The sequence below is a fragment of the Archocentrus centrarchus genome, chromosome 13, assembly GCF_007364275.1.
Source record: "Archocentrus centrarchus isolate MPI-CPG fArcCen1 chromosome 13, fArcCen1, whole genome shotgun sequence".
Taxonomy (NCBI): domain Eukaryota; kingdom Metazoa; phylum Chordata; class Actinopteri; order Cichliformes; family Cichlidae; genus Archocentrus; species Archocentrus centrarchus.
The window spans coordinates 39,610,324-39,636,475 of record NC_044358.1 but is presented as its reverse complement, the minus strand read 5'-3'; the positions used below and the strand labels follow the sequence as shown (position 1 = coordinate 39,636,475).

At 42.4% G+C, this 26,152-nt stretch overlaps 2 protein-coding genes and 1 long non-coding RNA gene across 5 annotated transcripts; 1 reads left to right on the top strand and 2 right to left on the bottom strand.

Annotated features, from left to right (window-relative positions):
* Positions 1 to 756: 756 nt before the first annotated feature.
* LOC115790034 (homeobox protein otx5-like) lies at positions 757 to 5,510 on the bottom strand. The gene is made up of 3 exons (XM_030743682.1): positions 4,671 to 5,510; positions 3,410 to 3,561; positions 757 to 3,158 (listed from the first exon to the last, which is right to left on the bottom strand). The coding sequence occupies exons 1-3, from the start codon at positions 4,768 to 4,770 to the stop codon at positions 2,520 to 2,522; spliced, it is 891 nt and encodes a 296-aa protein (XP_030599542.1). The 5' UTR covers positions 4,771 to 5,510; the 3' UTR covers positions 757 to 2,519.
* Positions 5,511 to 6,876: 1,366 nt separating this feature from the next.
* Positions 6,877 to 18,834, top strand: LOC115790768 (uncharacterized). Of its 3 annotated transcripts, none has more exons than XR_004020811.1 (3): positions 6,877 to 7,125; positions 15,852 to 18,095; positions 18,330 to 18,667. It is a non-coding gene; the product is annotated as an uncharacterized LOC115790768 (long non-coding RNA). The 3 variants fall into 3 exon arrangements; XR_004020810.1 differs by lacking the exons at positions 6,877 to 7,125; positions 18,330 to 18,667 and adding exons at positions 9,190 to 9,314; positions 18,674 to 18,834; XR_004020809.1 differs by lacking the exon at positions 6,877 to 7,125 and adding an exon at positions 9,190 to 9,314.
* On the bottom strand, positions 17,592 to 26,143 carry LOC115790766 (proteasome subunit alpha type-6-like). The gene is made up of 7 exons (XM_030744706.1): positions 25,831 to 26,143; positions 25,239 to 25,333; positions 22,887 to 22,968; positions 22,575 to 22,730; positions 21,398 to 21,576; positions 18,412 to 18,506; positions 17,592 to 18,126 (listed from the first exon to the last, which is right to left on the bottom strand). The coding sequence occupies exons 1-7, from the start codon at positions 25,904 to 25,906 to the stop codon at positions 18,069 to 18,071; spliced, it is 741 nt and encodes a 246-aa protein (XP_030600566.1). The 5' UTR covers positions 25,907 to 26,143; the 3' UTR covers positions 17,592 to 18,068.
* Between the last annotated feature and the right edge of the window lie 9 nt (positions 26,144 to 26,152).

Genomic DNA, 26,152 nt, shown 5'->3' with positions numbered 1-26,152 from the left:
AGACTCTTTCTGCAAGGTAGCCCAAAGCTGCCAGTGGACTGCCAATATGGCTACAACCGCTGAACTACAACTACTAATTTCCCCATTAGATAAGCAAGCTGCCTGGGTGAAGCCTACAGCAGGCAGGACGCAGGAAGACCACTGACTCACAGTGAATTTAATGGCTGTTACCTGCACTAGTTTCACATCAGCACAAACTGGCATCAAAACTCCACACTGTGGAAGCCAGATTGTTTAATGTCCTATCCAACTGCATGTGAAAATTCTCACATGCATCTTGAAAGTAAGTAAAAACAGGTAAAACAATATAATGTAAAACAACACCCTGTGCAACAATAAACCGCATAGGTTAAAGACACATTTTGGTTCCTGCAAACACGCCTAAAACCTTGCATCACTTCCCGCAACCCTCATAAAGCTGACCCTGTGGCCTATCGGTGGCAAGAACACACAAACATTCATCAATCCAAAATAATCTGCCTATCTCTCATATTTCAGTTTGGGCCTGGTGTGGTGGTGAGACTCTGTATTATGGTTAGTTCTAATCTGTTTTCTGTCCCCTCTGCCCTGCACCCTCTCAGTTCAGCCTTACACCCACTGAACCTCTTGTATGGATTAGTGGAAGACTCCCAGAAACTGGTTCCCAGTGTCCCCGCTGTAAAAGCCCCAACGTTCCCTTTTCTGTCTCTCGTAGCCCAGAATCTCAGAGAAATAGAAGGATTGCATCAACATTTACAGAACACAATGACCCCGGAGTTTTAATGAAGTCGTTTAATGTCTCAGAAACATCATAGCTATCTGGCATGGTAGTGGTGAGACCGGTCAAACACAGGAGACAAATGAAATATACAAAATAATTCATGTCAGAAAAATAAGCAGAGAAGATTATAAAGCAAAAAATATATATATAAGTACAATAAATGATTAAGAAGCATACTGCTACTCCTATTGGATAAACCCCTGAGTTTGAAAAAAAAAATAAGAAGAAGCAGAAACCAGAAGTATATAAACAGAAAAAAAAATTAAAAGTTGGCAGTTTTCTAGAAATTAAGAAAGAGAGTGAGACAGTCTGTTGGGTCTGCATAACAACACCAAGCTGATACCAGACATGATTACATGTTCAAGTTTTAATATTTACAAAACAACAACGAAAAAGTATGTTAGCAAAGTCCATGTCAGCAGAAGACATAATATTAATGATGACAGTTATAATACTGGTAGTAATATGAACTTAAAAACAAATTACCACAAATTTTACTCAAACAAATTCACAATTTTTAAAAGAAAATGAATGTTGTTTTAAATCTAATACAAAAAAAAAAAAATCAAACAAAACATCAAACACATAAAGTGGTAGCTATCACATCTTTACAGGTTGGAGCTGAGAGAGGCACCAAACTGTCTGTGCAAAGGAGGAGGAGGGGGGGGGGGGGCTCCATGCAGGCCCAGTCCCTTCCCTTTCTCCGGTGCAGTCTCCTCTCCCATCAGATACCTCACTGGAGCAGTTTAATGGCAGTCTGCTTTCATCGTGCCGCTGTGGGATGAAGAGGGGTTCCTCGGCCTCAGCTAACAACAATGTGACCATTGTTCCCCAAAATGTGTGGAAGTGATCCTATTACACTAACAATGCACTAGCCATTCTGCTAATGATTACAACCATGCTCAAAGGCAACAGGTTCGTACTGCAGTCACCGGAGCGGCCTACTCCGCCCCCTCGGCTCGTATCCCACACAGGCTGCGGGGGCGGGGGGGTCAGCGTCATGCAAGGCTACTAGGAACCATCAGCTTGTGTCTGCTGTACAGTTTTTCTTGATTTAGAGAACACCCTGTAGGACGCCTGCTTTAGGTGTCACATCAAGTTGGCTGAGTTGTTTTCATTTCTCAAGGGTTTTTTTTTTTTTAGTCAGCTCACTGATTTAAAAAAAACAAAAACAGCTTTAAAAAAAAAAAAACATCACAGAAAAGATGAGATTAGAAGTCTGGAAGGAAGAAATATGAATTCTCATCTGTGTGAAAGGTCCATTTTAGAAACAACGTAGGTTGCAAATGTTGTTGTGCCGTGGCAATTTCAGAAATAAGTCCTGCTTCAACTTTGGCCGAAGTCAAGGCCAGTTAAACGGTTTCTAAGCTCAGCTTCATCACTCAAATCAAAAGAAAAACTTGTGCTCTTTCTCACTAATCTGATCTTATTGTGCATTCATCTCTCTCTTTTTCCTTACATGTGGCCATTCCTTGATTTCAAGGCTGATTTCTATGTTTGCTTAAACACTACTGTCATCTCTTTGTTACAATCACCAAGCCAAGCATCAACAGACCACTTCCACTGATATTTTTTCTAAAACAACACAAACTCCTCAGCTGATGTGATTAGAGAGATTTCTGTGTCCCAAGTTTTCCTCCTCCTTCTAAAACAAATAAAAAGCAATCTTGGGCTTTACAACCTACTTTGATCGTTAATTTTTTGATTTCTTACCACTTCCCCCCACCTCCCTCCCTCCCCATGGCCCACCTCCTGTTATTTACAAGACCTGGAACTTCCAGGAGTTCTGGTCTTTGTAGTCCAGACAGTCAGCGGCATTGAAATTGAGCTTCCAGGCAGTTTGGTCTTTGTAGTCTAGACAGTCGACAGCTCCAAAGCCCAGTGAAGCAGCTGTGTAGCCCTGGGAGGACAGTGAGGCCGGAGACTGGCTGAGGGGCCCACCCATTGAGGAGGCTGTGATGGGGCTGAGGGCCCCTCCAGTACCTGACAGCTGCGGGTGCATTGGAGACAGGTAGGAGCTACAGTCCAGGCCAGTGAAGTAAGAGGAGGAGCCTGCGTAGCTCTGGCTATAGGCTGGGGCTTGGGTGTAGGTCATGGGGTAGGTGGTGGTGCGCTGCATGCAGGGGGTGGTGGAAGCAGACAGGGGGTCTGGCAGCGGAGAGATAGAGGCTGGGCTCCAGATGGACACTGTGGCACTAGCAGCGCTGGAGCTGGGGGTGATGGCTGTACCTGGGGGAGGGGGAGGAGGGCTGTAGGGTCCGTTGGTGGGGTTGGCACTGGCCTCGGTGTTGGCCTCACGAGCAGGCGATGCCTTCTTTTTAGGTGGCCGTGGCTTGGACTGGCCTGTGCTCTGTTGCTGCTGCTGGCGGCACTTGGCACGACGGTTTTTGAACCAGACCTTTGGGCAAAGGAGCATCAGAGAGGAAGAGGTTAAATATCACAATTTCACAATCAGAGCAGCGGATACAAACTGTTAAATATGCAAAAGCTGCTCTTATAATTGCCCCACAAACCCTCACTCTCTCTCTCTCTCTCTCTCTCACACACACACACACACACACACACAGAAAGACAGAGAGATGGAAAATTCTGTTTTGGCCTGCCAATATAGTAAGTATAATGAGTATAATTTTCACCATAATGTGTTACCTGGACTCTAGATTCGGGCAGGTTGATCTTGAGTGCCACTTCCTCCCTCATGAAGATGTCTGGGTACCGAGTTTTGGCAAAAAGAGCCTCCAGGATGTCCAGCTGCGCACGCGTAAAGGTCGTGCGCTCCCGACGCTGTTTACGCGGTGTGCCTAAAAAAAAAAAAAATATTATTATTATTATTATTATTATTATTATTGCCCTGTTAAAATCAGACTGGACTGAAGAATTCCGCAGCAAATTACCAAAACCGGGCTATCGGTATGAAGGTCATTTATCAGAGTGGGTAAAAGATTTAACACATAAAAAGACTGGTTTTTAAAATTTAACAGGTTGATAAATTGAAATTAGTATAAAATTCAAATCTATACGTAAACTACTTCAATAAAAATGCATAAAATAAATAAATAAATTTCGTATTTTCTCTTGAATTCGTAGCATACACATTGAATATGGGCGCACAGTTACGCCTTCATTTCATATTTTAGGTCGATTTTTGTAGACCTACGAAACGTATGTCAGCATCTTGTGATTTGGCGCTATATAAATAAAATATAACTGAATTGATTTGAAAAGCAATGTGCCCGCGATCGAGGCATTTTTATTGGATCGAATATATATATATATATATATATATATATCCGACTGCTACGAATCAAAAAAATAAAAAGAGTGAAACGAAATCACTTCACATCGGGAATTATGACGTTTCAAACTTTTGTTAACACGCTGTTTTGCTTCTTTTAAACTCTCCTCTCGACGGTGGCAAATGCTGATCACAACACAACGGCCTGTATAAACAATATAAATGTTCATTCACTGAGAAAAACACACATTATGCCACAATAAGAATTACAATGACTGTCCTTTTGTAAATAGGTTACATGTGAAAAGCAACAGATTGGAGTTAGTTCTAATTCTGTGTGAGAACAGGCGGCCTTTCTATTCTCACACATTTTCATTGTTTTTTTTTTTACTCTATAATCCGCTGAATTTATAGGTCAAGTGAACACATGTTCTGAAAGACGGAGCAACAGACAACTGAATAAAACCTTATGATAAAATTTAAAACGTGTAATTCAAGTGAAGTCTCTTTTTTTTACCGTATTTCCCGCGCATATAGGCGGTGTATAACGAATATTTCTGTGAAATCATTTTTCGTATTTCGTTTTTATTTATTTACTTAAAATAAGAGATTAAAGAATCGACAGGTTTAAACAGATTAAAAACGCACAGTTAGAAATCAAGGGCCAGTACTTACTGGGATATCCAACGGCGGCGGTGTGGAGCAGATCCATGCCCGGGCCGGACAGCGTTAACCCGTTCACGGCGTAATGGGGTTGCTTAATGTAGGACATCATGCCTCCTGCCGGCTTTAAAACACTCCCTCACTCCCTCACTCTCTCTCTCCTTCTCTCAGACCGGGGGCCGGGTCTCCTAACTAGTCTCCAGGGGGTGTATCTCTCCCTCTCTCTCTCTCTCTCTGTCTCTCTCTCTCTTCCTCTCCCCCTCGCTCTCTCTCTATTTTTTCCTCTAAATCGCTCACTATGTTTTTTCCTTTTCCTGGGATGTTTGACCCAAGGTTGTTTTGTAAAAAATTTCCAGTGGCTTCCTTTTCCTCAGCTATCTTCACAGGATACTCTGACTTAGTGCCTTCGAGCCTTTGGTTCTCGCCTAACTGCAGAAGTAACCGCCTTTGCACCTGTTTCCACCTGACGCGTAGCCACGGCACTTTAAAGGACTTGGTGTATATTAAATGCTTCTTCTATTCAAAAAAGAAAGACAACAGCAACTAAACTTGGCCCAATGCTATGAGTCAAGACACCACATTAAAAGCAGTACAGCTCACTAATCGAGACCGGTCTGAATCTCCATCAAAGTCATGCGTAATTGTGGTGCGCACCTGTAATGTGGTCAGGAGAAAGACGCCAAAAAAAAGTATATAGCAGCAGCGGTACCTCCACAGCAGTTTACTGCCTGCAATCTGACGGGTGGTAGAAAAAAAAAAAAAGAAATTGTAGAGGGGGGGCCTTTGTGGTCCCTGGTCGTCCCTGAGAAGAAGAGGATGCTGATCTGCAGGGTGGACAAGTGAGGCGAGCGAGAAGAGACTGGCTAATTAGAAGAAACTTCTTATCCAAGTAGACACCCAGAGCCCTCCCTCCTCTCTCTCTCTCTCTCTCTCTCTCTTTCTCTGTGTGTGTGTGTGTGTGTGCGTGTATGTGTGTATTTGTGTGTGAGTGTCGCCCACACGCATCTACATATTGTTCAGTTGGATGATGATAATTAAACAGCTCCATGTTTATTTTATCTAAACGTCGCAGCGTTTAAGCAATAATCCAGTGTCACTGCAGCAGAAATAGACACTTGTTGATATGAAGATAGATACTGAAAAATTACTGCAAATCACACACACACGCCAAGTGACTATAAAACCGAGAAAAGTTAAACTGTTCTCGGTTTTATAGTCACTTGGCAAGTTCAGCCTTGCGGAGCATTTTCAAGATATAATTTTTTTTAAGTTTTTTTTTTTTTTTTTTTTTTATTGTTCCAAACCATTTTGGAAATTGGCCTCCCTAAAATAATAGGGCGACTCTGCCTGAGTGTGGAGGCAGAGGTAAAGTGACTGAGGCGGAGAAGGGGGTACAGGCCGGATTAAAAGCAGCACAAAGACCGCGTTGTTCTACTATTAAATCCCCTTCTGATCCCCAACATGCTGCCTCCGGACCAATTATCCATTCATTCACTTCAGTCAATAATAATAATAATAATAATAATAATAATAATCGTTTGAACCTAGTTTTATTATTTGATTTACATATGGTCGATTCCTCCTGTAGTCCTACATTATAAATATTTCATATATAGCTGATAAAGTATTCTGAGGTGGTTAAATGCTAAATCAACAAATGCTTGTGAAATGCAGCAGGCAGCAGATGTGCCAGCAGAGCTCTGAAACAGAAGGAAAGGCCTGCAGTTTCAGGCTTTTCTGTTTCTCGCTCTGTGTTCATGTTTTCTTGCCAAGTCCAAAGTTATTTCGTTATCTTAAATTTCTACACAGGATTCTTGTAGCTTACTATTAACCCCACCCCCCCCCCCCCCCCCCCTTTGTCTTTGTTTATCTGTTTATTTTTGTCAGATCCGGTGTGTGTGTGTATTTTTTATCGCTGAGCTGTGTGTGTCATATTTTCATTCATGCATGGCTTTATATACACTACTTTATAAAAGACTGTGTGTGTGTGTGTGTGTGTGTGTGTGTGTGTGTGTGTGTGTGTGTGTGTGTGTGTGTGTGTGTGTGTGTGTGTGTGTGTGTCTCCTCCCGGGGCTAGTTTGGCCTGTGCCATCCTCTGCAGCGAGACAATTTCACAGTGTCCAAAGCCGATTCTCTGCGCTTGTTAATTGAATCGGATTTCTTATAGTTTAAAATCCACTCACTCACACACACATGCACACACAGACCCGTGTAGCTACAGCCCAAACTGTATAAGGGGTTTATCTAGCTCTGTAAAGCCAAAGCAGGAGATATAAAGACACACACAGAGCCACAGAGAGTATTTTACCGGCGTGTTTGAACGTTTCCAAATCTCAGAATAAAATGTCTTCACCTGCTCAGGTGTGTGTGGCTGCTTCAGTGTGGCAGGCCTTCCTGCGTGTGTGCGCTCTTCACAGTTTGGACGCGGTGTGTCTTCAGTGGACGCTTCAACTGCTCCCACATCCAGGTACGCCTTGTTTGTTTGTTTGTTTGTTTGTTTGCTGCTATGACAGTTTGAAGTGAGCTAACTGCTAGCAGGACAGCTGAGGAAGCTCACTGTGGGGAGTCTGGGGACCTCCAACTGACAGGAAAAAGAAACAAACGGCGGGAATGGCGAGACCTCAGATACGCGTCAGAGCGCGAGCGCAGCAGCGCCGTGCACGCGCAGACTCCTCGCACCTGCTTCTCTCAGACGTTTCAGTAGGTTTTTTTTTTTTTTTTTTTTTTTTTTTTTTTTACTGAAGCTTACATAAAATTCGATGTTTTCAAACTTCTATATGTAAAAAAAAATCTCTTTTAAGCAGCAGCAACATTTTTACATTTGATAAGATAATAATCGGAGGAATAAAGTGAATTGAATCTGTAGCTTATTGAGCGAAAATATTCGAGGACGTTAAAAAAAAAAGCGTAATTATAAATTACGCGTTTATATTTGGGACTGTATTTGGCCATTAAAGCATAGTTGTAAAGTCTTTTTCGTTACAATAAAAATTATTATATATTTTTTAAAATGGAAATGCTATTGTAAATGACACTATTAAGTTCCTAATAATCTAGAAATTACAATGAGCAGTCAGCAGTTTGCTTATTGGGTTATAAACGCAAAGAAAAAGATGCAAAGAAAAAAAATGAAAAAGGTTCCAACAATGCGCCATCCAGATTTTTTTAATAAGGAAAACATTAGCAAACTTTACCAATTTATTCAGATTTATTTTATCCAGTCATTATTTGTCTCCTCCAAGACATTTGGTTTTTGAATTTTAAAAATTGTGCTCTTGAATGTGCATAAATAGATAAGCCCTCCCTAAGATCCAGGCCTAGGTACTAGTCTGTATATTAATGCTCTTATACAAAGCAGTGTATTTTACTGTTGCATGACAAGTGGTGTTTTCGGTGTTGTTTGTTTTGGAAATTGTTCCGGGATGCTGGTGTTTTGGACGCGCTAGGACCCAGAGCTGAAGCAAATTAAGGGCAACTTCACATAAGAGGCTTAGTGCATCTAATCTATACTCACACACACACACACACACACACACACACACACACACACACACACACACACACACACACACACACACACACACACACACACACACAGCTGGGACAAGGCATTTCATAAACATCCCATTTTGAAACAAGCACGCATACATGTCCCACAGGCAAACACCGCCATTGTATTTTCATTTAGTTTTCATTTTCTCCAAACTCTTTTATTCCCCTTGTTGACCTTAACTTCCATCCCACTTTGTTAGAGAACATTTGCCCATATGCTCCACTATTTCTCTCATCCTTTTTCATTAGCAAACGTCCTTCACTAAACTGAGAAGCCGAGAGCAAACTCATTCATTCTACCCAGCTATAGTTTAAAAAAAAAAAAGAAAAATACTCAGACATGAAATCCTCCTCATCTGCTGGCTCAGTGCTCAGATGCAGTGCATGTCTGTGTGATGCTGAGTGCTTCAATAACTCCAAAGGGTCAAAAAGAAAAAAAAGATGGAACTGAAATGACGTTTCATTCAGTCATTGCTTTGAACAATCACACTGATGAAATTTTCCCGAGGCTTTTTACTGACAGAAAAGGACATTTCTTTTGCAGCTAGTCCTTTCCCTGAACCTTGCCCCGCTGACACCAACCCTTTGCTTGTTTGTTTTTGTGTGTGTGTGTCTGTATGTGTGTGTGAGAGAGAGATGCAGATGAAAAGCTGTTTTTGAGCCATTTGCAGCATTACACAGACCAAAAACCATCACATCCAAAAAGGCCTAAAACACACACACACACACACATGCAAAAGCATGATTTACATGCCCAAACCCTCCACACACACATTCCCCCAGCTGTTAAATACTCTGACATCATATTGTTTGATACACGGTGCATTTTTGTATGTCTGTGTGCACTCTGTGTGCTTATAGTGTGTGTGTGTGTGTATGTGTGTGACAGTCACACACATACACACGCACGCACAGAGTTCAGCCGATTTATCATAATATGCTTTATCTGAAAAGTAAGTATCTTACCTCGGGATAAAGGGAGGAAAGAGGGGTTTGTGGCCAGATTGACAGAGGAAGGGTGGATGGAGAGAACTGAGCGCTCACTACACTGGAACGCAGAGCTGGACCTTTAGTTCTGTGGCTGGATTGATCAGTATTGATAAGGTAACTGGACATTATTGGGTAGGAAGGAGTGGTGTTGAGAGAGAGCGGGCGTTTGTGTGTGCGCGAGTGTGTGAGAGCGAGAGCGGCCAGGCTGACTTAAAGGCAGCTACAAATGAGAAGGAAAGAATGCGGGCTTACTGTGAGGAACTGGTGGAGATCAACACTATAACTGGAGGAAACTGGGCGGAAGGTTAGGGCAGATGGGGTGGGGAAGAAGGAAGAGCAGACTAGAGTGATGATAAAACAGGGCAGAAAAAAGTGGAAGAAGAAAGAGAGAGAGAGAGAGAGAGAGAGAGGCAGATGGAGGGGGCACATGGGAGGGGCGTTGGGACAGTCCTGGTCTGAGCTTTCTCAGGGTCCTGCTGTCAGTGTTCTGGTGGCGCTCATGTTTTTAGATTTAAAAGTTGGGCTATTCATATAGAACCTTATTCACAGATGACGTGTTCATACTGCATCTGTTTTATGAGTTTGTATCTAGCTATGAATACTGCTGTTGGAGTGTATTGAGGTCAGTGTATGTGAGGATTACTCTGCGTGAGTCCAGGTCAGAGCATGTGTCTCTCTCTGACAGTGTGTACATTTCATACATGCACAGCTGTGTATAGGTTACACTGAATGGTCCTGCTGTTACAGTGCTTTCACACTATAGTGTATATGTATGCATATGCATGGGCTTGTTCGTGCGCGTCCTTTTGGAGGGATTTGGGTTGTCAGCAGTCTGTCATGGGTCTAGGCTAAAGATAAACTCTGTGAACGGTTATATAATGAACTGCATATTTACAAGAGTGTATAACACATACACTCAGCCAACACAGACCAGGGCTGTCTGTGTAGTTTACGTGCACCTACTGTATGTGACTAAGTATATATGGATACATATAAGCTGCTTTAAAGATTCTTAGCTGCAACTCTACCAAATTCGATGCAACAAAAACGAATCTTGCATCCATTTTAGACGTATTTATATTGGCAGCCTGCTCGGTGAGCGTGGCATGTTTGGCAACCTCTGAAAAATGGCTCCAGATGAAGTTTTTATGGGAAATACAGCCTGGAAGAAACTAATGCGTTATTATTGGTATATAAAAATACAAACATATTCCCCTGATTTTAAAATGCCTGATCAGCTGTGAATAAAGACACGAGGTCCATCAGGCTGTTCCAGAGTTCAAAGTTAAGTTTGTTTTATTACTGCACAATTAAGCTGGGCAGTCATTTTACAGATGAGATTAGTGTAATTATACATAAAATACAACATGCTTGAAGTCTGCAGTTATTTCTCAGGCTGAGCGATGCTGATGTATTGAAATTCATTTCAGCAGGATGCAGTTCTGTTTAGATTTATTTATTATTCATCTGTGTGCCGTGCTCCAGCCTCCTTAGAGTCCTGTGTAGAGGCGCAAAGTGTGTGTGACAGAAGCAGAGGATCAGTCTGGCCATGAGTTCATCTCTAAATAATGTCTGGCCAGCATCTTGATCAATTTCACAGACTGCAGACCCCCTGATGCGTGCATGTGTGTGTCCTGCTGTCTTCTCTGGTAGACAGATCTCTAATCAACTGCAGAAAGCAGCAGGTGGTGTGTGTGTGTGCATGTCTGTGTGTGTGTGTGTGTGTGTGTGTGTGTGTGTGTGTGTGTGTGTGTGTGTGTGTGTGTGTGTGTGTGTGTGTGAGATAACAGCCATCATTTAGCCGCCTCCTGACCACTGTCTGAGGTTTTAGCCCATTAACACCTGTTCACGCCGTCATACTCATACACTTGTAGTAGTAGAAGCGGAGAAAATGCAGATGCAGTTTCATATCAAAATGTTGTGTTTTATTTTAATACTTGAAGTGAATACAAATTTTGGTAAATGTGAAAAATGTTGCATCACGAATAAAAAGCAGCTCATGATCATTTAAATAGAATAGAATAGAATAGAATAGAATGCCTTTATTGTCATTATACAGGATGTACAATGAGATTGGAGTTGGATTACACTTTGTTGTATTAATATAAATCATATATGGAAGAAACATTGTACATATTATTTATTTTACTTATTTATTTACTTTACTTTTAATTTGCTAAAAGTTACTGATTGTAAGTCATAAAAAACTGTGAATATTGCCAAACTGTAAGAACAGTGAAAACACTGCTAGTTTAAAAACACATACAGTGTTTAATTAACATTTTACAGCAGCCTATGCACTTCAGTTCAGTTCAATTTATTTTTAATTACATAGCACCAATTCACAACATCAGCCCTGTCATAATGTTTATAATGTAAGGCAAAGACCTTACAAACATTTTGTGCAATTTGTGCGCAGGACTAAGATTTAAATCCCGCTGACTGTGCAGACAATTGATGCGAGAAAAAAAAAGGGTGGGGGGCTTTGTCTCACACATACAGTCATGTTGCCATTACCTTAGAGGACTGGAGGATATCGTGTCCCATAGCTCTTCCCACTCCTCGCCTATTCCTAACTTAGCCACAGCTTACACCAAGTCTTAACCCTGAAAGTTTAGGATTCACACTATATGGACATGCTTTTTGTCCCCAAAGGGAGGTTGTGTCCCCCAAATGTAACACACACACACACACAGACACAGCCTTCAACTAGCTAAAACAAAGCTCATATGTTCATTCATGCATGGCTTTATATGCACTGCTTTATAGAAGACTGTGGGTGTGTATGTGTATGTGTGTGTGTTTTTGGGAGAATGTGTGTGTTCTCCCCTAATGCAGAATGGGGGACATTATTACAGCGGGTGTACGAAGGTGGGGTGAGTTGAGTGCGTGTGCGTGTGTGTGTGTGTGGTACAGTAGCTTGAACCCCCCCCCCCCCCCCCCCCCCCCCACCTGCACCACCACCAGCCCATATGGCTGTAGACAGCAGTAGTAATCATGGAAGTGGAGCAACAGGCCCTGAGCCTCGTTAATCCTCAGCCACACTCCGACACGTGCCACACTGATGCATACACCCACCCTATGTGCACACGCGCACACACACACACACACACACACACACACACACACACACTTCATGCATCACACTAATGCATTGACTAATGAACAGAATAGAATAAAATGGAATATGTATCTATATTAAGGTAAGGTGGAGCTGCCACTGTTGCCTCAATAGGTCCTGGTTAAGAACACTGCCAAAACACACATGTTGTGACTTACAGAACATCTCTCTCTCTATCCACTGCACTGGTTTTAAGCTGCACACAGTTTTTGTTTAATCTCAGTTATGAAGCCATCGATTTCATGTTAATAGTGCAATACATCAATGCAGGAACACAAAGAGTCCTTTTTGATCAGCAGAAAAGCACCTCGGTTTTGTGCACGTCCAAAAATACATGCACTCGCGCACACAAACAGTCGCATGCACGCACTCCCTCGCCCACATACACACACACACACAGAACATTTTAGCTGTGACGCACAAGGAGACAGGGCCACAATGGCTCTCTTATTGTTAATTGGCCGTTTAATCCCAAGGAATGCGTGTGATTAGTACCCACCGGTGGGTCAGGATCTTGCTCAACACTCTTGTTCACAATGGACAGGCTGTAACAGAGATCTGGGAGTAAGGGCGTACACACACACACACACTCACACAGAAGGACAAAGGTGTGCACATAGTGATCCATGGGTATCACAAAAAAAAGACATGCACACACAATCGAGCATCGATACACATTGAGTGCAGATTGAGGGGGCCACGGTGGGACCGCATCCCCCACACATAGTGACCACACATACACATACACACACACATACATAGCAATTTGCTCAGCATGCAACTCAACTGCAAAGAAGAAGTGTAATTATAATTTCAAATGCCTAGTACCTTTCATGCAAGGGAGATACACTTTGCAGGAAACACAGTATGATGTTGGAAGGGTTTTTCAGTAGATTCAGTTCACCTTGAACACTGCGACATGTAGCTACACATTTGCATGTGCATGCTGCATGTTTTATCAGTCGCGTGTTTGATCAAGACCAGAAAGCCACTCCAGGAGAGCCAGAGGTTACAAGGGACTGCCTACGTGCTGTGGCATTTTCTCTTTTGCATCCCTTTGCCAGCAAAGTAAAGTGTCTTTTTAATGGCATAACATACAACAGAAGTGTAACTAAAAATTCACCTATTGGTGCAAATGTACTGGCAAGTCAGGCAAGCCACTGGTTGCACTGAAATTAACTGAATTCTGCATAAAAGATCTCTGTCACAGATCCTGGTGTGACTGAAGCTCACTGTTTTAGGGTCAAGATACAGAGGACGCTTAGTGCATGCTACAGTGGCCCGCACACATCATGGAGTCCACTGCTCTGCTGCCTAGCCTGGACTTAGAGATGCTGTTGTAGAAAGACATGCAAATTCACCAGTAAATTGTGGAGAGAAATGATGGACTGAGAGAAAGGGTTAATGGGACAGTCAGGACTGGTTACAGGTGGTTTGTTAGGTCCTGTGTGTGTGTGTGTTCTGTAGGAGGTCCAGGCAGACTGCATCACTGCTGACACACTGCTGCTGGTAAATCCAGCTTAGTGTGTCTAAAACAGGCCTATGAAATCTGCCACAGGGCACCTAATGCTAGGGCCGCTGTCACCCTCAATCACTCACACACACCTAATCCCCACGCTATGACCCAACACACACACACCCACAGCCAATGTTCTGGGCCCATTTAGCTTGGCAGGCACTCCCAGTACCAGGAGACACCAGCCACAGGGTCAACTTTTCATATGGTGGGGGGATGATGGGGGAAAGGAAGGAGAAATGCAATGCAGACGAGTATGAGCTGCAGGAGTTCAGGCAAGGAGGTGAGAAACAGGTGATGTTAGTAATTGTGATATGGCCATATCTCAATCATAGCAGAACGTCTGTGAGGTGAAGGTGGCTGAGGAAGGGGAGGCTTCGGGATTTGGGGAAGGATAACGTGGCTGGGAGAGGAGAAGTGCTCTGTATGTAGGGGTGAGAGGAAAGTGTAGGTGAGGAGGGAATTGAAGGGTGTACGATGGGAAAAGGAAATGGGCAAAAATACCTTGTATCTGAATATAAATCAATTCAAAAATACAAAAGGGAACACTTTGTTAAATACATCACTGTATAAGACATGTAAGTCTTATAGTACAGTACTGTACAGTATGGTAGCAGTGGGCAGGAGTAAAGGCTTTAAGGCTTTAAGAGAAAGAAAAACTGTTTATGAAAACACACACACACACACACACACACACACACACATATATATATATATACATATATATATATATATATATATATATATATATATATATATATATATATATATATATATATATATATATATATATATATATAGTCTTATATAGTCTTATAAAGTGTGCAGTGTTTAATAACTTTAAAACTGCTTAAAATAAGACCTCCCCCTTTCTCTGTCCTACTGTGTGGTAATCCTTAAGTATTTGTAGGTGTAGATTGGTCTTTTTCATTAAAGACATTTTGTCACTGCAGTTAGAAAATCAAAGTCTTATTATTAATAACGGCTATGTTTAATTGAGCTGGCCAGTATCAGGGATCAGGTCTCACTGTTGCATGCGCTGTCTCTCTGTCATACACTTTAACAGTAGAGGGAATTCATGTTGTTGTTATATAACACCTGTGGTTTTTCTGCTAGAGTTATAGACTGTATATAAAAGATGGGCAGTGCTTCTGAGACTGAAAAGTAAAGTTGTAAACCTGCATTCTTCTAATGTCCGGGGATGGGCTTGAGTTCAGTGGCATTTCCTAGGGGAAAACAACCCTTCAGTTCCCTTACTGTTTGACTTCAGTGTACACTTTTCTAATGAGTTTATTATCACAATTGCTAGTTACAAGTCTTATGTCATACAAGCGTGATGTTAAGTCTGCAAATTACAGTGCCTGGGTGGCTCAGTGGTGGAGCAAGCAACCACATATATCTGCCACCTTGCAGTGTGGGTGGCACGGGTCCGAGTCCTGGCCTGTCGCTGATTTTCCCGTGTATCTTTCCCCTGTTTCCTGTCTGTCTACACTGCAAATAAAGTTGCTGTGGCCCAAAAAAATATCTGCAAATTACAGACTCCATTAAAGTTAAAAAAGAGGATAAAGCAGGATATACTTTACTGTGTGATTTACAAGTTGTACACTAATGATCGCACAGTGTACTTTGGTTCCTCAGTCCACTTGAGGCTTCCCAACAGGAGTTCACTAACCAGTGGGTGGCTGTGTCCATCTTTTATATACAGTCTCTAACTATAATAGTCAATGGTTCTGCTGGCAGCTGGATTTTAACATCCAAAATCCAGCTGCTGAAACATGTAAAGCTTCTAGTACTCCAACTACTTTCCGGGGTGGATCCTTTCACTAAGTACAGCTAGTATATTGACAACTTCATGCAAATTTGATGTCCCTGACAACATGGTGGCAAAACACTGTGGCTGACATGATCAGAGATTTTGACATCTTTCTTCCTTTCTCATGCTTTTTTGCATCTATATAAACCAAAGACCTGCTGGTGTTGACAGAGTTCTCCCTTGTGTTCTGTGTTTTTCCAGGTTCCTGTGCATGCAGTGCCACTCATGAGGACGAAGACTTACCAGTTTAAATACTAAACTTCTCTTTTATGAAAACAATCTGTGTGTGTGTGTGTGTAGTCAAAAGTTTGGATTGATATGACTGGATAAGTGTGTGGCTTTATGCCACACTGTAGCACTGCCTCCAAGATACCTGTTGGTTTGGGGTCAAAACAGGCCAGAGGACTTTATGAGCCAACCCTTGTATCTTTATATGCAATCTTTTGTTATCTAAAAAGTCCATAAAGTATTTGGAGGCGAGACATTTAAAGCCTATCAATGCAACTTAGGACTGTGTTGCACGAGGAGCTTTAACAAGACTAGCAGGGCTTTTTGATGCGCTCAGTTTAAATCCTTAATGTGTCCGCAAACAAAATGAGAATTCACTCTTTAAATATTTCAGTCCAGGTCAGCTTTGAAATGAACTTAAATTATGAGTCTAGTATTTTAAAATTATTATTGGTTGATCATTGGTACCTGAAACCTTCCTTACAGATCGTTTTTTGGGGTTTTTTCTTTTTTTTTTTTTACAGTAGATAGCACCAGTTCACAACAACAGTTATCTCCAGAAGCTTTACATTGTAAGGACGCTGAAATATTAGAGGTAGATTCCAATGACTGAAACAACCCCGATGTGTAAGCACTTGGCAGCTGTGGGAAGGAAGAGCTGCTGTTTAACAGGAAGAGACCACAACAGGTTCCAGGCCAATTGGGGGGCAGTAGGGAAGGAAGACAGAACAGAGCAGCAAAGAGAGCCCATAAACAACAAACTGGATAAAACGCAAACTATGGGAGACTAGTGCAGAATAACAAAACAGATATAATGTGTATAATCACATGGCTACCACAGAGCTACTACAATGGTAAAATATTTGTTTAAGTTGGTTTCAAGTCAGTGAGTGCTGTGAAACTGCTTTGCAGGTAAGTAAAAGACATTTTTGAATGTATGATGTGGGATCATGTTTTAACTTCTGCTTCTGCAAACTAACAGTATATTAATGTAATCTGTTTTCCCTCTGCTTTTAATAAAGTCATAAATGCGCTACTCTTCTCTGTCACAGTAAGTGTCCATGTTCAGAGTGAATATGTGCGTGCATGGCTGAGCACGGAAACACTTAACCTTTCAGACTGACAGGTGACATCTTGTAATTGGTGGGTCACCGTGGGTGGTTCTGGTAGAGTGACAGACACACAAAGAGGTGCACATAACAAGGTGGAAATGCACAATTGGCTGTGTGACAAACATGCAATCGCCAAAGATTTGGAAGTGTAATCGTTTACAAGAGTGAAAATAGATTTCTGTAAATAGAAAAGTACAAAGAGAAACATCGAATTCTGTTATGAAATCCTGAGGCCGGAAGCAAGCACAGCACTGCCATCTAGTGGTCACACGAAGTAGTAGTAGTAGTAAATAACAGGCAGAAAAGCCACATACGTTTCAGCACAACAGCACGATGACCTGTGATTACTTTTTAAGATTAAATCTGCTATTGTTGCAGCTAACATAACTGAACACATGTCCAGTTGGGATGCCCTCATTACTCTGCTTACTGGCATTGGTCTAAATCCTGGAGTTAGTTCATGCTTACAGACAGGTCCAAATCCACAATGACATGATGGGTGCAATAAGGTGTGGATCTTTGATCTACAAGTATCTACCTATTTTAGAGATAGTCTCTTTAATCCATTCAATTTAAATCAACACACGACATTGCTCAGTCCTCTTTGCATTCAGTTTTATTTATGAGAGTTGCTTTAAAAGCATTAAGTATGACTCCTGGGGACAGTTTTATAATGATCTTTGATGGGTGGTGTTATAAACATACAGTCTTAAAAAAAAAAAAAAGCTGTATGATAAATATTATGCACACATTCAAACCAGCATCCAACAGGTTTAGCTAGTCACTTCAAGGTGCAAGATCAGAATTTAAAAATTGCATTACTACCCTACACAGAATTGTTTAGAAAAGCCCACTGGAGATGTGTGTTCAATAACTATAAATCAAACCTATATCGATCCTTTATAACACAGTTTCTTCATCAGGTGCGCATGATTTATCTGCCTGGACATGCAGGTGACAGACTGTGTACTTCCTGTCTTCAGACTGTTTGGAACAGTGTTGGTAAATTGGACTAAATCAAGCACACCGACTATAACATACTGTGATAAATCACAGACCGACGTTTGTGACGGTGTCTCTACTCCCGCTCTGCTATGGCAACCAGGTGGGTTTCGATCTCTTCTTCCAACATTGTCCTGCAGGAACAAAGTTAATCCAAGTCAGACATGTGGAGAGAATAAAGTCCTGTATAAATATAATTATCAGACAGACAAAAAATTTTACAAAGCATCTGACAAATAAAATATGAATAGAATGAACTTAAACAACAAGGTAAACTCAAATGTCAAATGTACAATAAAAACACATGAAATAATAAACACAGTTATGTTTCTGTCAGGCTAAAAATCCAAAGCAGAACCTCGGTCACGACCCATGTAGGAAATCTCTGTTTGAATGACCAACTGTGTGAATAAAGTTACCTGAACTTAGGCTTGTCTTTGGTAACTACGCCGATCTCCAGCTCACTAGCCTTGAAGTCCACTGACAGGACAGAGGACAGACAGGAAATGGCCAACTGTAAAGACGGAAGGGAAATACAAAGAAAATGCTCCCGTCAGAACATTAAAGGCAGACTGCGTGGCTAGGCGCTTGATTTTATAAACCTGTGGCAATGAGACTGAAAACATCTGAATTCAGAGATTAAGAGGTGTGGCTCAATGCTTTTGTCCATATCATGTCCAGCTAAATGTGTCCTAGACCACCTCAGCAGCTGGTTTAATGCCTACCACACACTAGAAGGCTTGAAAAAAAAACTCCTGAAACACCCAAGGACACTTCCTGACTTCCTGACGAACAGGAAGCAGCACGTGAGGCTGGGGAAGAATGTCTCGGACTCCCGGACCATCAGCACTGGCACTCCTCAGGGCTGTGTCCTCTCTCCTCTGCTCTTCTCCCTGTATACCAACTGCTGCACCTCTGACCACCAGTCTGTCAAGCTTATTAAGTTTGCAGACGACATGACTCTCATCGGACTTATCTCAGACGGGGACGAGTCGGCCTACAGGATGGAGGTCAAACGTCTGGCGTCCTGGTGCAGCCACAATAACCTGGTACTGAACGCCCAGAAGACAGTGGAGATTATAGTGGACTTTAGGAAGCACACAGCCCCTCTACCCTCCATCATCCTGACTGACACCCCCATCACCACAGTGGACTCTTCTCGCTTCCTGGGAACTACCATCACCCAGGACCTCAAGTGGGAGCCCACCATCACCTCTGTCATCAAAAAGGCCCAGCAGAGGATGTACTTCCTGCGGCAGTTGAAGAAATTCAACTTGCCAGCAAGGACCATGGTGCAGTTCTATACTGCCATCATTGAGTCCATCCTCACCTCCTCCATCACTGTGTGGTACGCTGGAGCCACCACTAGGGACAAACAGAGACTACAGCGCGTTGTGCACTCTGCTGAGAAGGTGATTGGCTGTAACCTCCCATCTCTCCAGGACCTGTACACCTCCAGGACACTGGGGCGTGCAGGTCGGATCACAGCCGACCACTCTCACCCTGGGCACAGACTTTTTGACCCTCTCCCCTCAGGCAGGAGGCTACGGTCCATACGGACCAGAACCTCCCGCCATAAGAACAGTTTCTTCCCCTCTGCTGTTGGACTCATGAACAATTACCCTAAGACTGTTACTACCACCCTCCACAAACGCTGATGACCCTATGTCTATGCACCTGTCTGATTGCACTGATGTACATATTAGTGGAATATAGTCTACATTCTTCTATCTTTTAATTAGTCTCTGCACTGTATATTTTGTAATTTTGTAATATTGTGCTATAGTTATAGCTGTAATATCTCTGTATATTTGCAATTTGTATACTTGTATATTGTCTTATAGTTTTTATACTTATTTGTTTCTTTCTGTAAGCACGAAGTACCGCAGCAATTTCCTAATGCTGTGAACCTGTTCACCCATATGGCAATAAAAACCTTCTGATTCTGATTCTGATTCTGATTTGGGTGAAAGTTTGTAGTTAAACTGTATATTCTGCACAGACTGGAGATTTCACAGAGTCATTATTTGCAACACTAGAACCAGATTCCCTTTGAGAACATGACCCACTATGCTCCTGGTATAAATTCAAAAAAAAAACAAAAAACTGTTGACCAATTGAGCATAAACAGGAGGAGCTTTTGCCTCTGTGTGTGTATGCAGTGGTTTGTTCTGAAAAACACAGCAGCCCATAATAAAAAAGGGAAGACAGGAAAACATGGACATGCTAGAGAAAGAGCACCTTTTGGTTGCTGGCCATGTTCATGCGACTAGTTTGGCTGAACCAAGACAAAAGAGTTAAACATGTCTGATTTTTTTGGAATATCAACAAGACCGACTTAAGACAGCTTTGACTGACTTTGATGACCACCTCACATCAAACGACTGAGATGACAGGAGCGCGCCACAACTTCAGCAAAACTGTCACGATTTTATTGTGACGCTGGACATTTGACACCAAAATGTCTTGAGGGTCATTTGGTGTAAGGCTGGGATCAGCGGTCCTTTACATTTGTATTTAGTGCTGTCCACATGTGATCTGATGGCCCAAGACATGTTTTAAGAACCAAGGTTAAAGGCTCACAAAACTGGAAAAGTCACATGAAGTAACGTCAGATTCACATGAAAGGCAATGTAAAACTGATCTTAGGACAGCATTAGCAGTAAGCTTGCTGTGGTTCATTATCACAAGACGATGACCAGAGAGCTAGCATGTTAAATACGTCATCTATATCTCCATCAGAGATGCTGAAATCATGTGACACCCTCTCCTTCAGTGACAGTGATATGATATAGTGACAGTGATGTTGATATTCTAACAAAAGATAAAAGGCTAAATACATGAGAGGCTGCTATTCTGGGGTGTGCCTATGATTTCTTAACAAAGAAAGAGTTGGTATAGAAAAAAAACCCCACAGTCAACACTTTATTATGATGATCCAATCCAAAGAGAAGTGGATTACTTCAGGGCAGTGACTATACCAGTGACAAAGACACAGATTTAACCCTAAAAAAAGAACCAAACCATTTTAGGAAAACCATTAACAGTTAAATAAAACAGGAGGAGAAAGATGTGGGTCTGAGTAACATCTACTGCACCCTGCAAACCCCACAGACCGACATGCTCGAACACCAGACATGTAGATCTGAGGCTCCACTGCTGCCTCTTAGGACAGCTATCTGTTTACTTTCCACAAGGTGCATTTGTTTTTACTTATACAGGATGTAAACACATACTGTTTAGTGACAGACAGGGATCCAGTGATTTAGGGACAATGTTGATACACTTTGGCTTTCAGATTCCACCCAGCAGCCTTTACAAGTACCGAATACCTCCTCCTTCGACTAAAAATGGATGTCTCGCATCAATAATTCACAGAATGTGTTTCATTAGGCTTCACTTTACCTGCACCGTCCTGTCGTGGGACAGATCTGGCTTTTTCTTCAGCTTCTTCTCCAGGTAACTGTTGGCCTCCGTCTGTTTGACTCCAACCGCTGTGGCCCTGAAGCCACAGTAATAGCCTGCTGGGTCGCACTTATACAGGACAGGACCGTGTTGGGGGTCAATGGCCACCATGATCATACCTGGGAGCACAAGCAGAGAAAGAGATGTTTCAAATATGTGATGAAAACATGGAGCTTTCAAAAAAATAAACAGTCCTTTAGACTGTGAACATTCAGTGCACGTGCAGTCATTCTGTAATGTTTGTGAACTCTTACACCTGAGAGCCTTTGAAAATCTGTACTGCCAAAAGTATTCGCTCATCTGCCTTCACCAGCATATGAACTTGGACCTGCTTTGCACACTGGTGTGCAGTCATGTTGGAGCAGAAGGGAGCCATCCCCAAACTGTTCCCACAAAGTTGGGAGCATGAAATTGTCCAAAATGTCTTGGAATGCTGAAGCATTAGGAGTTCCTTTTACTCGAAATAAGGGGCCAACTCCTGAAAAATAGCCCCATCCCATAATCCCCCCTCCACCATACTTCACAATTGGCACAATGCAGTCAGACAAGCACCGTTCTCCTGGCAACCGCCAAACCCAAACTCATCCATCAGATTGCCAGATAGAGAAGAGTGATCAGTCGCTCCAGAGAACACGTCTCCACTGCTCTAGAGTCCAGTCCAGTTTGGAGGTCTGCAGCGATTGACTCTGCAGAAAGTTGGTGACCTCTGAGCACTGTGCGCCTCAGCATCCGCTGACCCCACTCTGTGATTAAACGTGGCCTACCACTTCATGGCTGAGTTGCTGTTGTTCCCAGACACTTCAACTTTGTTATAATGCCACTAACAGCTGACTGTGGAATATTTAGTAGTGAGGAAATTTAATGTGACTGGACTTGCTGCACAGGTGGCATCCTATCACGCTGGAATTCACTGAGCTCCAGAAAGTGACCCATTCTCTCACAAATGTTTGTAGAAGCAGTCTGCATGCTTGATTTTATACACCTCTAACCATGGAAGTGATTGGAACACCTGGATTCAATGATTTGGATGGGCGAGAGAATACTTTTGGCAATATAGTGTATTTACCTAAACTGTCATAATGCAAATAAAGGAAAATCCATGCAAACACCCACTTACAGCAGCCTAGAGGTCTCATTTCAGCATTCTGCGTGTACACCTGGGAGATATCAGCCAACCTGCGACACAACACGTCTGCCGCGATGTCATAACCAAATTTATACTTCCATTCTCCAGCTTCCACTCGAGCCCGGTGAACCTGGGAACGACTGTCGGCTGCACAGGACAACATGATTTTGTGTAATTGTATACAAAAAGAACATCAACACATTTATGACACATACTCTCCATTCCATATTTGTTATGGTTATGACAGAACAACGTGCATATTATTATGACGATACGCATGTTGTGCAAGTGATGAATACATACCATTGTGCCCGGTCATCACACAGCCAATGCGAGGTGTGAGTTTGAACATGTTGGTCACAGTGGTAGAGTCCAGCAGCTTGTCCTGCAGGGAGGAAAGGGTGTCCAGCGTAATAAAATGCATACACTTTTCTGTCTCAAACTAGAGGCATCGTATTATTTTATCAAACTAACAATTTAGGCTTATAAGATGCATGTATCCTAGAAGGTTATATGCACTTCATTATACAGTTGTGGTCAGAAGTTTGCATCGTGGGCATGAATGTCACGAACTGTTCTTCTCCAGGGTGGAATGATTGTACAGCACACATCTTTAATAACAGAATTGGGGGCACAAGTTTGAATTTATTTTGGATTTTCTCTAATTCACACAGGGCCAAACTTATACACACAGGCTCAAATAATATACATACACTCCCACTAATATTTGGTTAAATGTTCCTTAGCAGGTAGCAGCACCTCAACTGGACACTTTTGGAAGCCATCAACATGCTCCTGGCATAATTCTGGCTGGAAATTTGATCACTCTTCTTGGCAGAATTGATAGAGGTCTTTTAATTTAGATGTTTTCCTGGCACAGACGTGGCTTTTAAGCATATTCCACAAATTTTCAATAGGGTTGAGCCCAGGGCTTTGGGAAGGCCATTCCAGAAGCTTAATGATGTCCATCCATCCATTCTCTTCCGCTTATGCTGTTCAGAGTCACGGAGGGCTGGAGCCTATCCCAGCTGACACAGGGCGAGAGGTGGGGTACACCCTGTACAGGTCCCCAGCCTGTTGCAGGGCCAACACAGAGAGACTGGCAACCATTCACATTCATACCTATGGGCAAATTAGAATCACCAATTAACTTAACCCCAGTAACCGCATGTCTTTGGACTGTGGGAGGAAACCTAATCATGTATTAAGTAATTAATGATCATTCCAGGCCCTGGCCTCAACCCTACTGAAAAATTTCCACCCTGGAAAAAGAACAGTTCAATTAACTAAAAGTGGAATGGGAGGCAGAACCTTCAGCTTTCAGGCCCCTCTTCTGTGGAACCAGCTCCCAGTTTGGATTCGGGAAACAGACACACTCTCAACTTTTAAGGTTAGGCTTAAAAATTTCCTTTTTTGATAAAGCTTGTAGTTAGGGCTGGAACAGGTGACCCTGAACCCTCCCTTGGTTACCCTGCAATGGGCCTTGGCTGCTGGGGGTTTCCCATGATGCACTGAGTGTTTCTTCTTCACTCACCTCTTTTCACTCTGTTTATACACCACTCTGCATTTAATCATTAGTTATTATTAATCTCTGACTCTCTTCGACAGCATGTCTTTTGTCCCGTCTACCTCCCCTCATCCCCAACCAGTCGTGGCTGCCCCTCCCTGAGCCTGGTTCTGACGGAGGTTTCTTCCTGTTCAAAGGGAGTTTTTCCTTCCCCACTGTTGCCAAGTGCTTGCTCAAATGGGGTAGTTTGATTGTTGGGGTTTTCTTTGTATTATTGTATGGTCTTTACCTTACAATATAAAGTGCCTTGAGGTGACTGTTTATTGTGATTTGGTGCTATATTAATAAAACTGAATTGAATTGACGGGTCACGGCAGGCAAGGGCCGATTTCTGTTGCTCAAAAACATCACATTTGGGGTGGCTGTAGCTCAGGAGCAGGTCATCTGTTAACCGGAAGGTTGGCGGTTCAATCCCTGGCTGCTCCAGTCTGTGTGCCACAGTATCCTTGGGCAAGACACTGAACCCCAGTGTGTTCACTGGAGTGTGAATATTAGATCAAAAGCACTTAGGCGTAGAAAAAAGTTTTTTTTTGTGGGAATGGGTGGATGAGGCATGTTCAGCACCTTGAGTGCTTGAGTAGAGTAGAAAAGCACTTTATAAGAACCATTTACCATTCAGAGAAATAATTAAAAGACATAAATTACATGACAATCATATCCATGATGAGTGTATGTAAACTTCTGACCACAACTGTATATAAGGCTTTGAATCATAATATTTTACTCAGTATTTGGCATGCATTTTAAAATTATATCCCCTGGATCACTGTGATAGACTAGCAACTCATCCAGGGTGTACCCTGCCTCTCGCCCTATGACAGCTGGGCCAGGCTCCAGCCCCCCTGTGACCCTGAATTGGATAAGTGGAAGAAGGATGAATGGATCTCTTGGTTCGTATCTGGATTCGTGCACACTCCCTTTCATCCATAACTACAGTGACTAGACGCTGAAACTGACACGGGAGATGAGGAAAAACGGCCAAACAGAGTAATGTTTGAGGCACTATCATGTTATATACAGAGTATCTTATTCAAGCTTTTTGCTGACATGCTCTGAGTCATGTGTAGCTTCAATGTTTGATATCTTACCGGAACTTTCTTTTGTGTGACCACCACCGAGGTGTCTGCACCCCGGACCCCAACGGAGGTCAACCCGCTCTGAGAGATGGCTTTGAAGGCATACTCTGCATCACAACACAAGACACATATGATAAAAAAAACAAACAAAAACAAAATAAAAACTTTTTAGCTGGGTTGTTATTATTTGTTTATGAGAGAAAAGCGTCATGTTTGGCCCTTCACAGCACAGCATCATAGTTATGAAAACAACTTAGAGGAACTATTTTCTGTCGGGCTACTTTAAACACTAATGGCCGATATAAAGTATAAAACCAACTAAAACTTCATCAGATAATGCCCAGCCTACTTAACTTAATAACTGTGCTCAGTTATTTATATTACGGTTTAAGTTAACTGTCTGATATATCATTTAATATTAGCAGGTAAAGTACGCGTTAAACTTATATACTAACGCACAGAAGCTAGTTATTTCTCGTTGTAGTAGTATTGTTTACGTTAGCAGCAGGTAACCTGCACCTCGTAATGGCTGTGTCCCTCTGCCGCGCACTAAGCACGCTCCACGGCTACTGTTAGCTAACACATCAGCGAAAATGTCTCTTACCAACTTGGTAGAGGCGGCCCTCTGGTGAAAAAATGGTGATGTGTCGGTCAAAACCTGCGTTGGAGCCGCGGGACATTTTCCTCCTCCTGACCTCAGGTGAACTTTACCTAATAAATCTATACAGGCGCGCAGATAATCGACAATTGTTGTGTTTTTTAAGAGTCAGATAATAGGAAATGACATGCCTGTGCTGCTGCTGTTAAAGCAGGCTAATGGAGTAACTTCCCTGAGAGGATTTTTACTTTCTCTTTCAGTTTTTCGCTCAGAGAGCTGCTCCATAACCGGCCCCGGCCGCTGTAATTGGATGGCGGCAGTAACGAGG

Excerpts from the sequence above, each read along its gene's own strand:
- LOC115790034 (XM_030743682.1), bottom strand. The coding sequence starts at position 4,770 with ATGATGTCCTACATTAAGCAACCCCATTACGCCGTGAACGGGTTAACG. Across the intron at positions 3,562-4,670 it reads CGCCGCCGTTGGATATCCCA|GCACACCGCGTAAACAGCGT; the intron begins GTAAGTACTGGC and ends TTTTTTTTTTAG. Across the intron at positions 3,159-3,409 it reads TGCCCGAATCTAGAGTCCAG|GTCTGGTTCAAAAACCGTCG; the intron begins GTAACACATTAT and ends CTTTGCCCAAAG.
- LOC115790766 (XM_030744706.1), bottom strand. The coding sequence starts at position 25,906 with ATGTCCCGCGGCTCCAACGCAGGTTTTGACCGACACATCACCATTTTT. Across the intron at positions 21,577-22,574 it reads AATGAGACCTCTAGGCTGCT|GTATGATCATGGTGGCCATT; the intron begins GTAAGTGGGTGT and ends TTGTGCTCCCAG. Across the intron at positions 18,127-18,411 it reads AAAGACAAGCCTAAGTTCAG|GACAATGTTGGAAGAAGAGA; the intron begins GTAACTTTATTC and ends TTGTTCCTGCAG.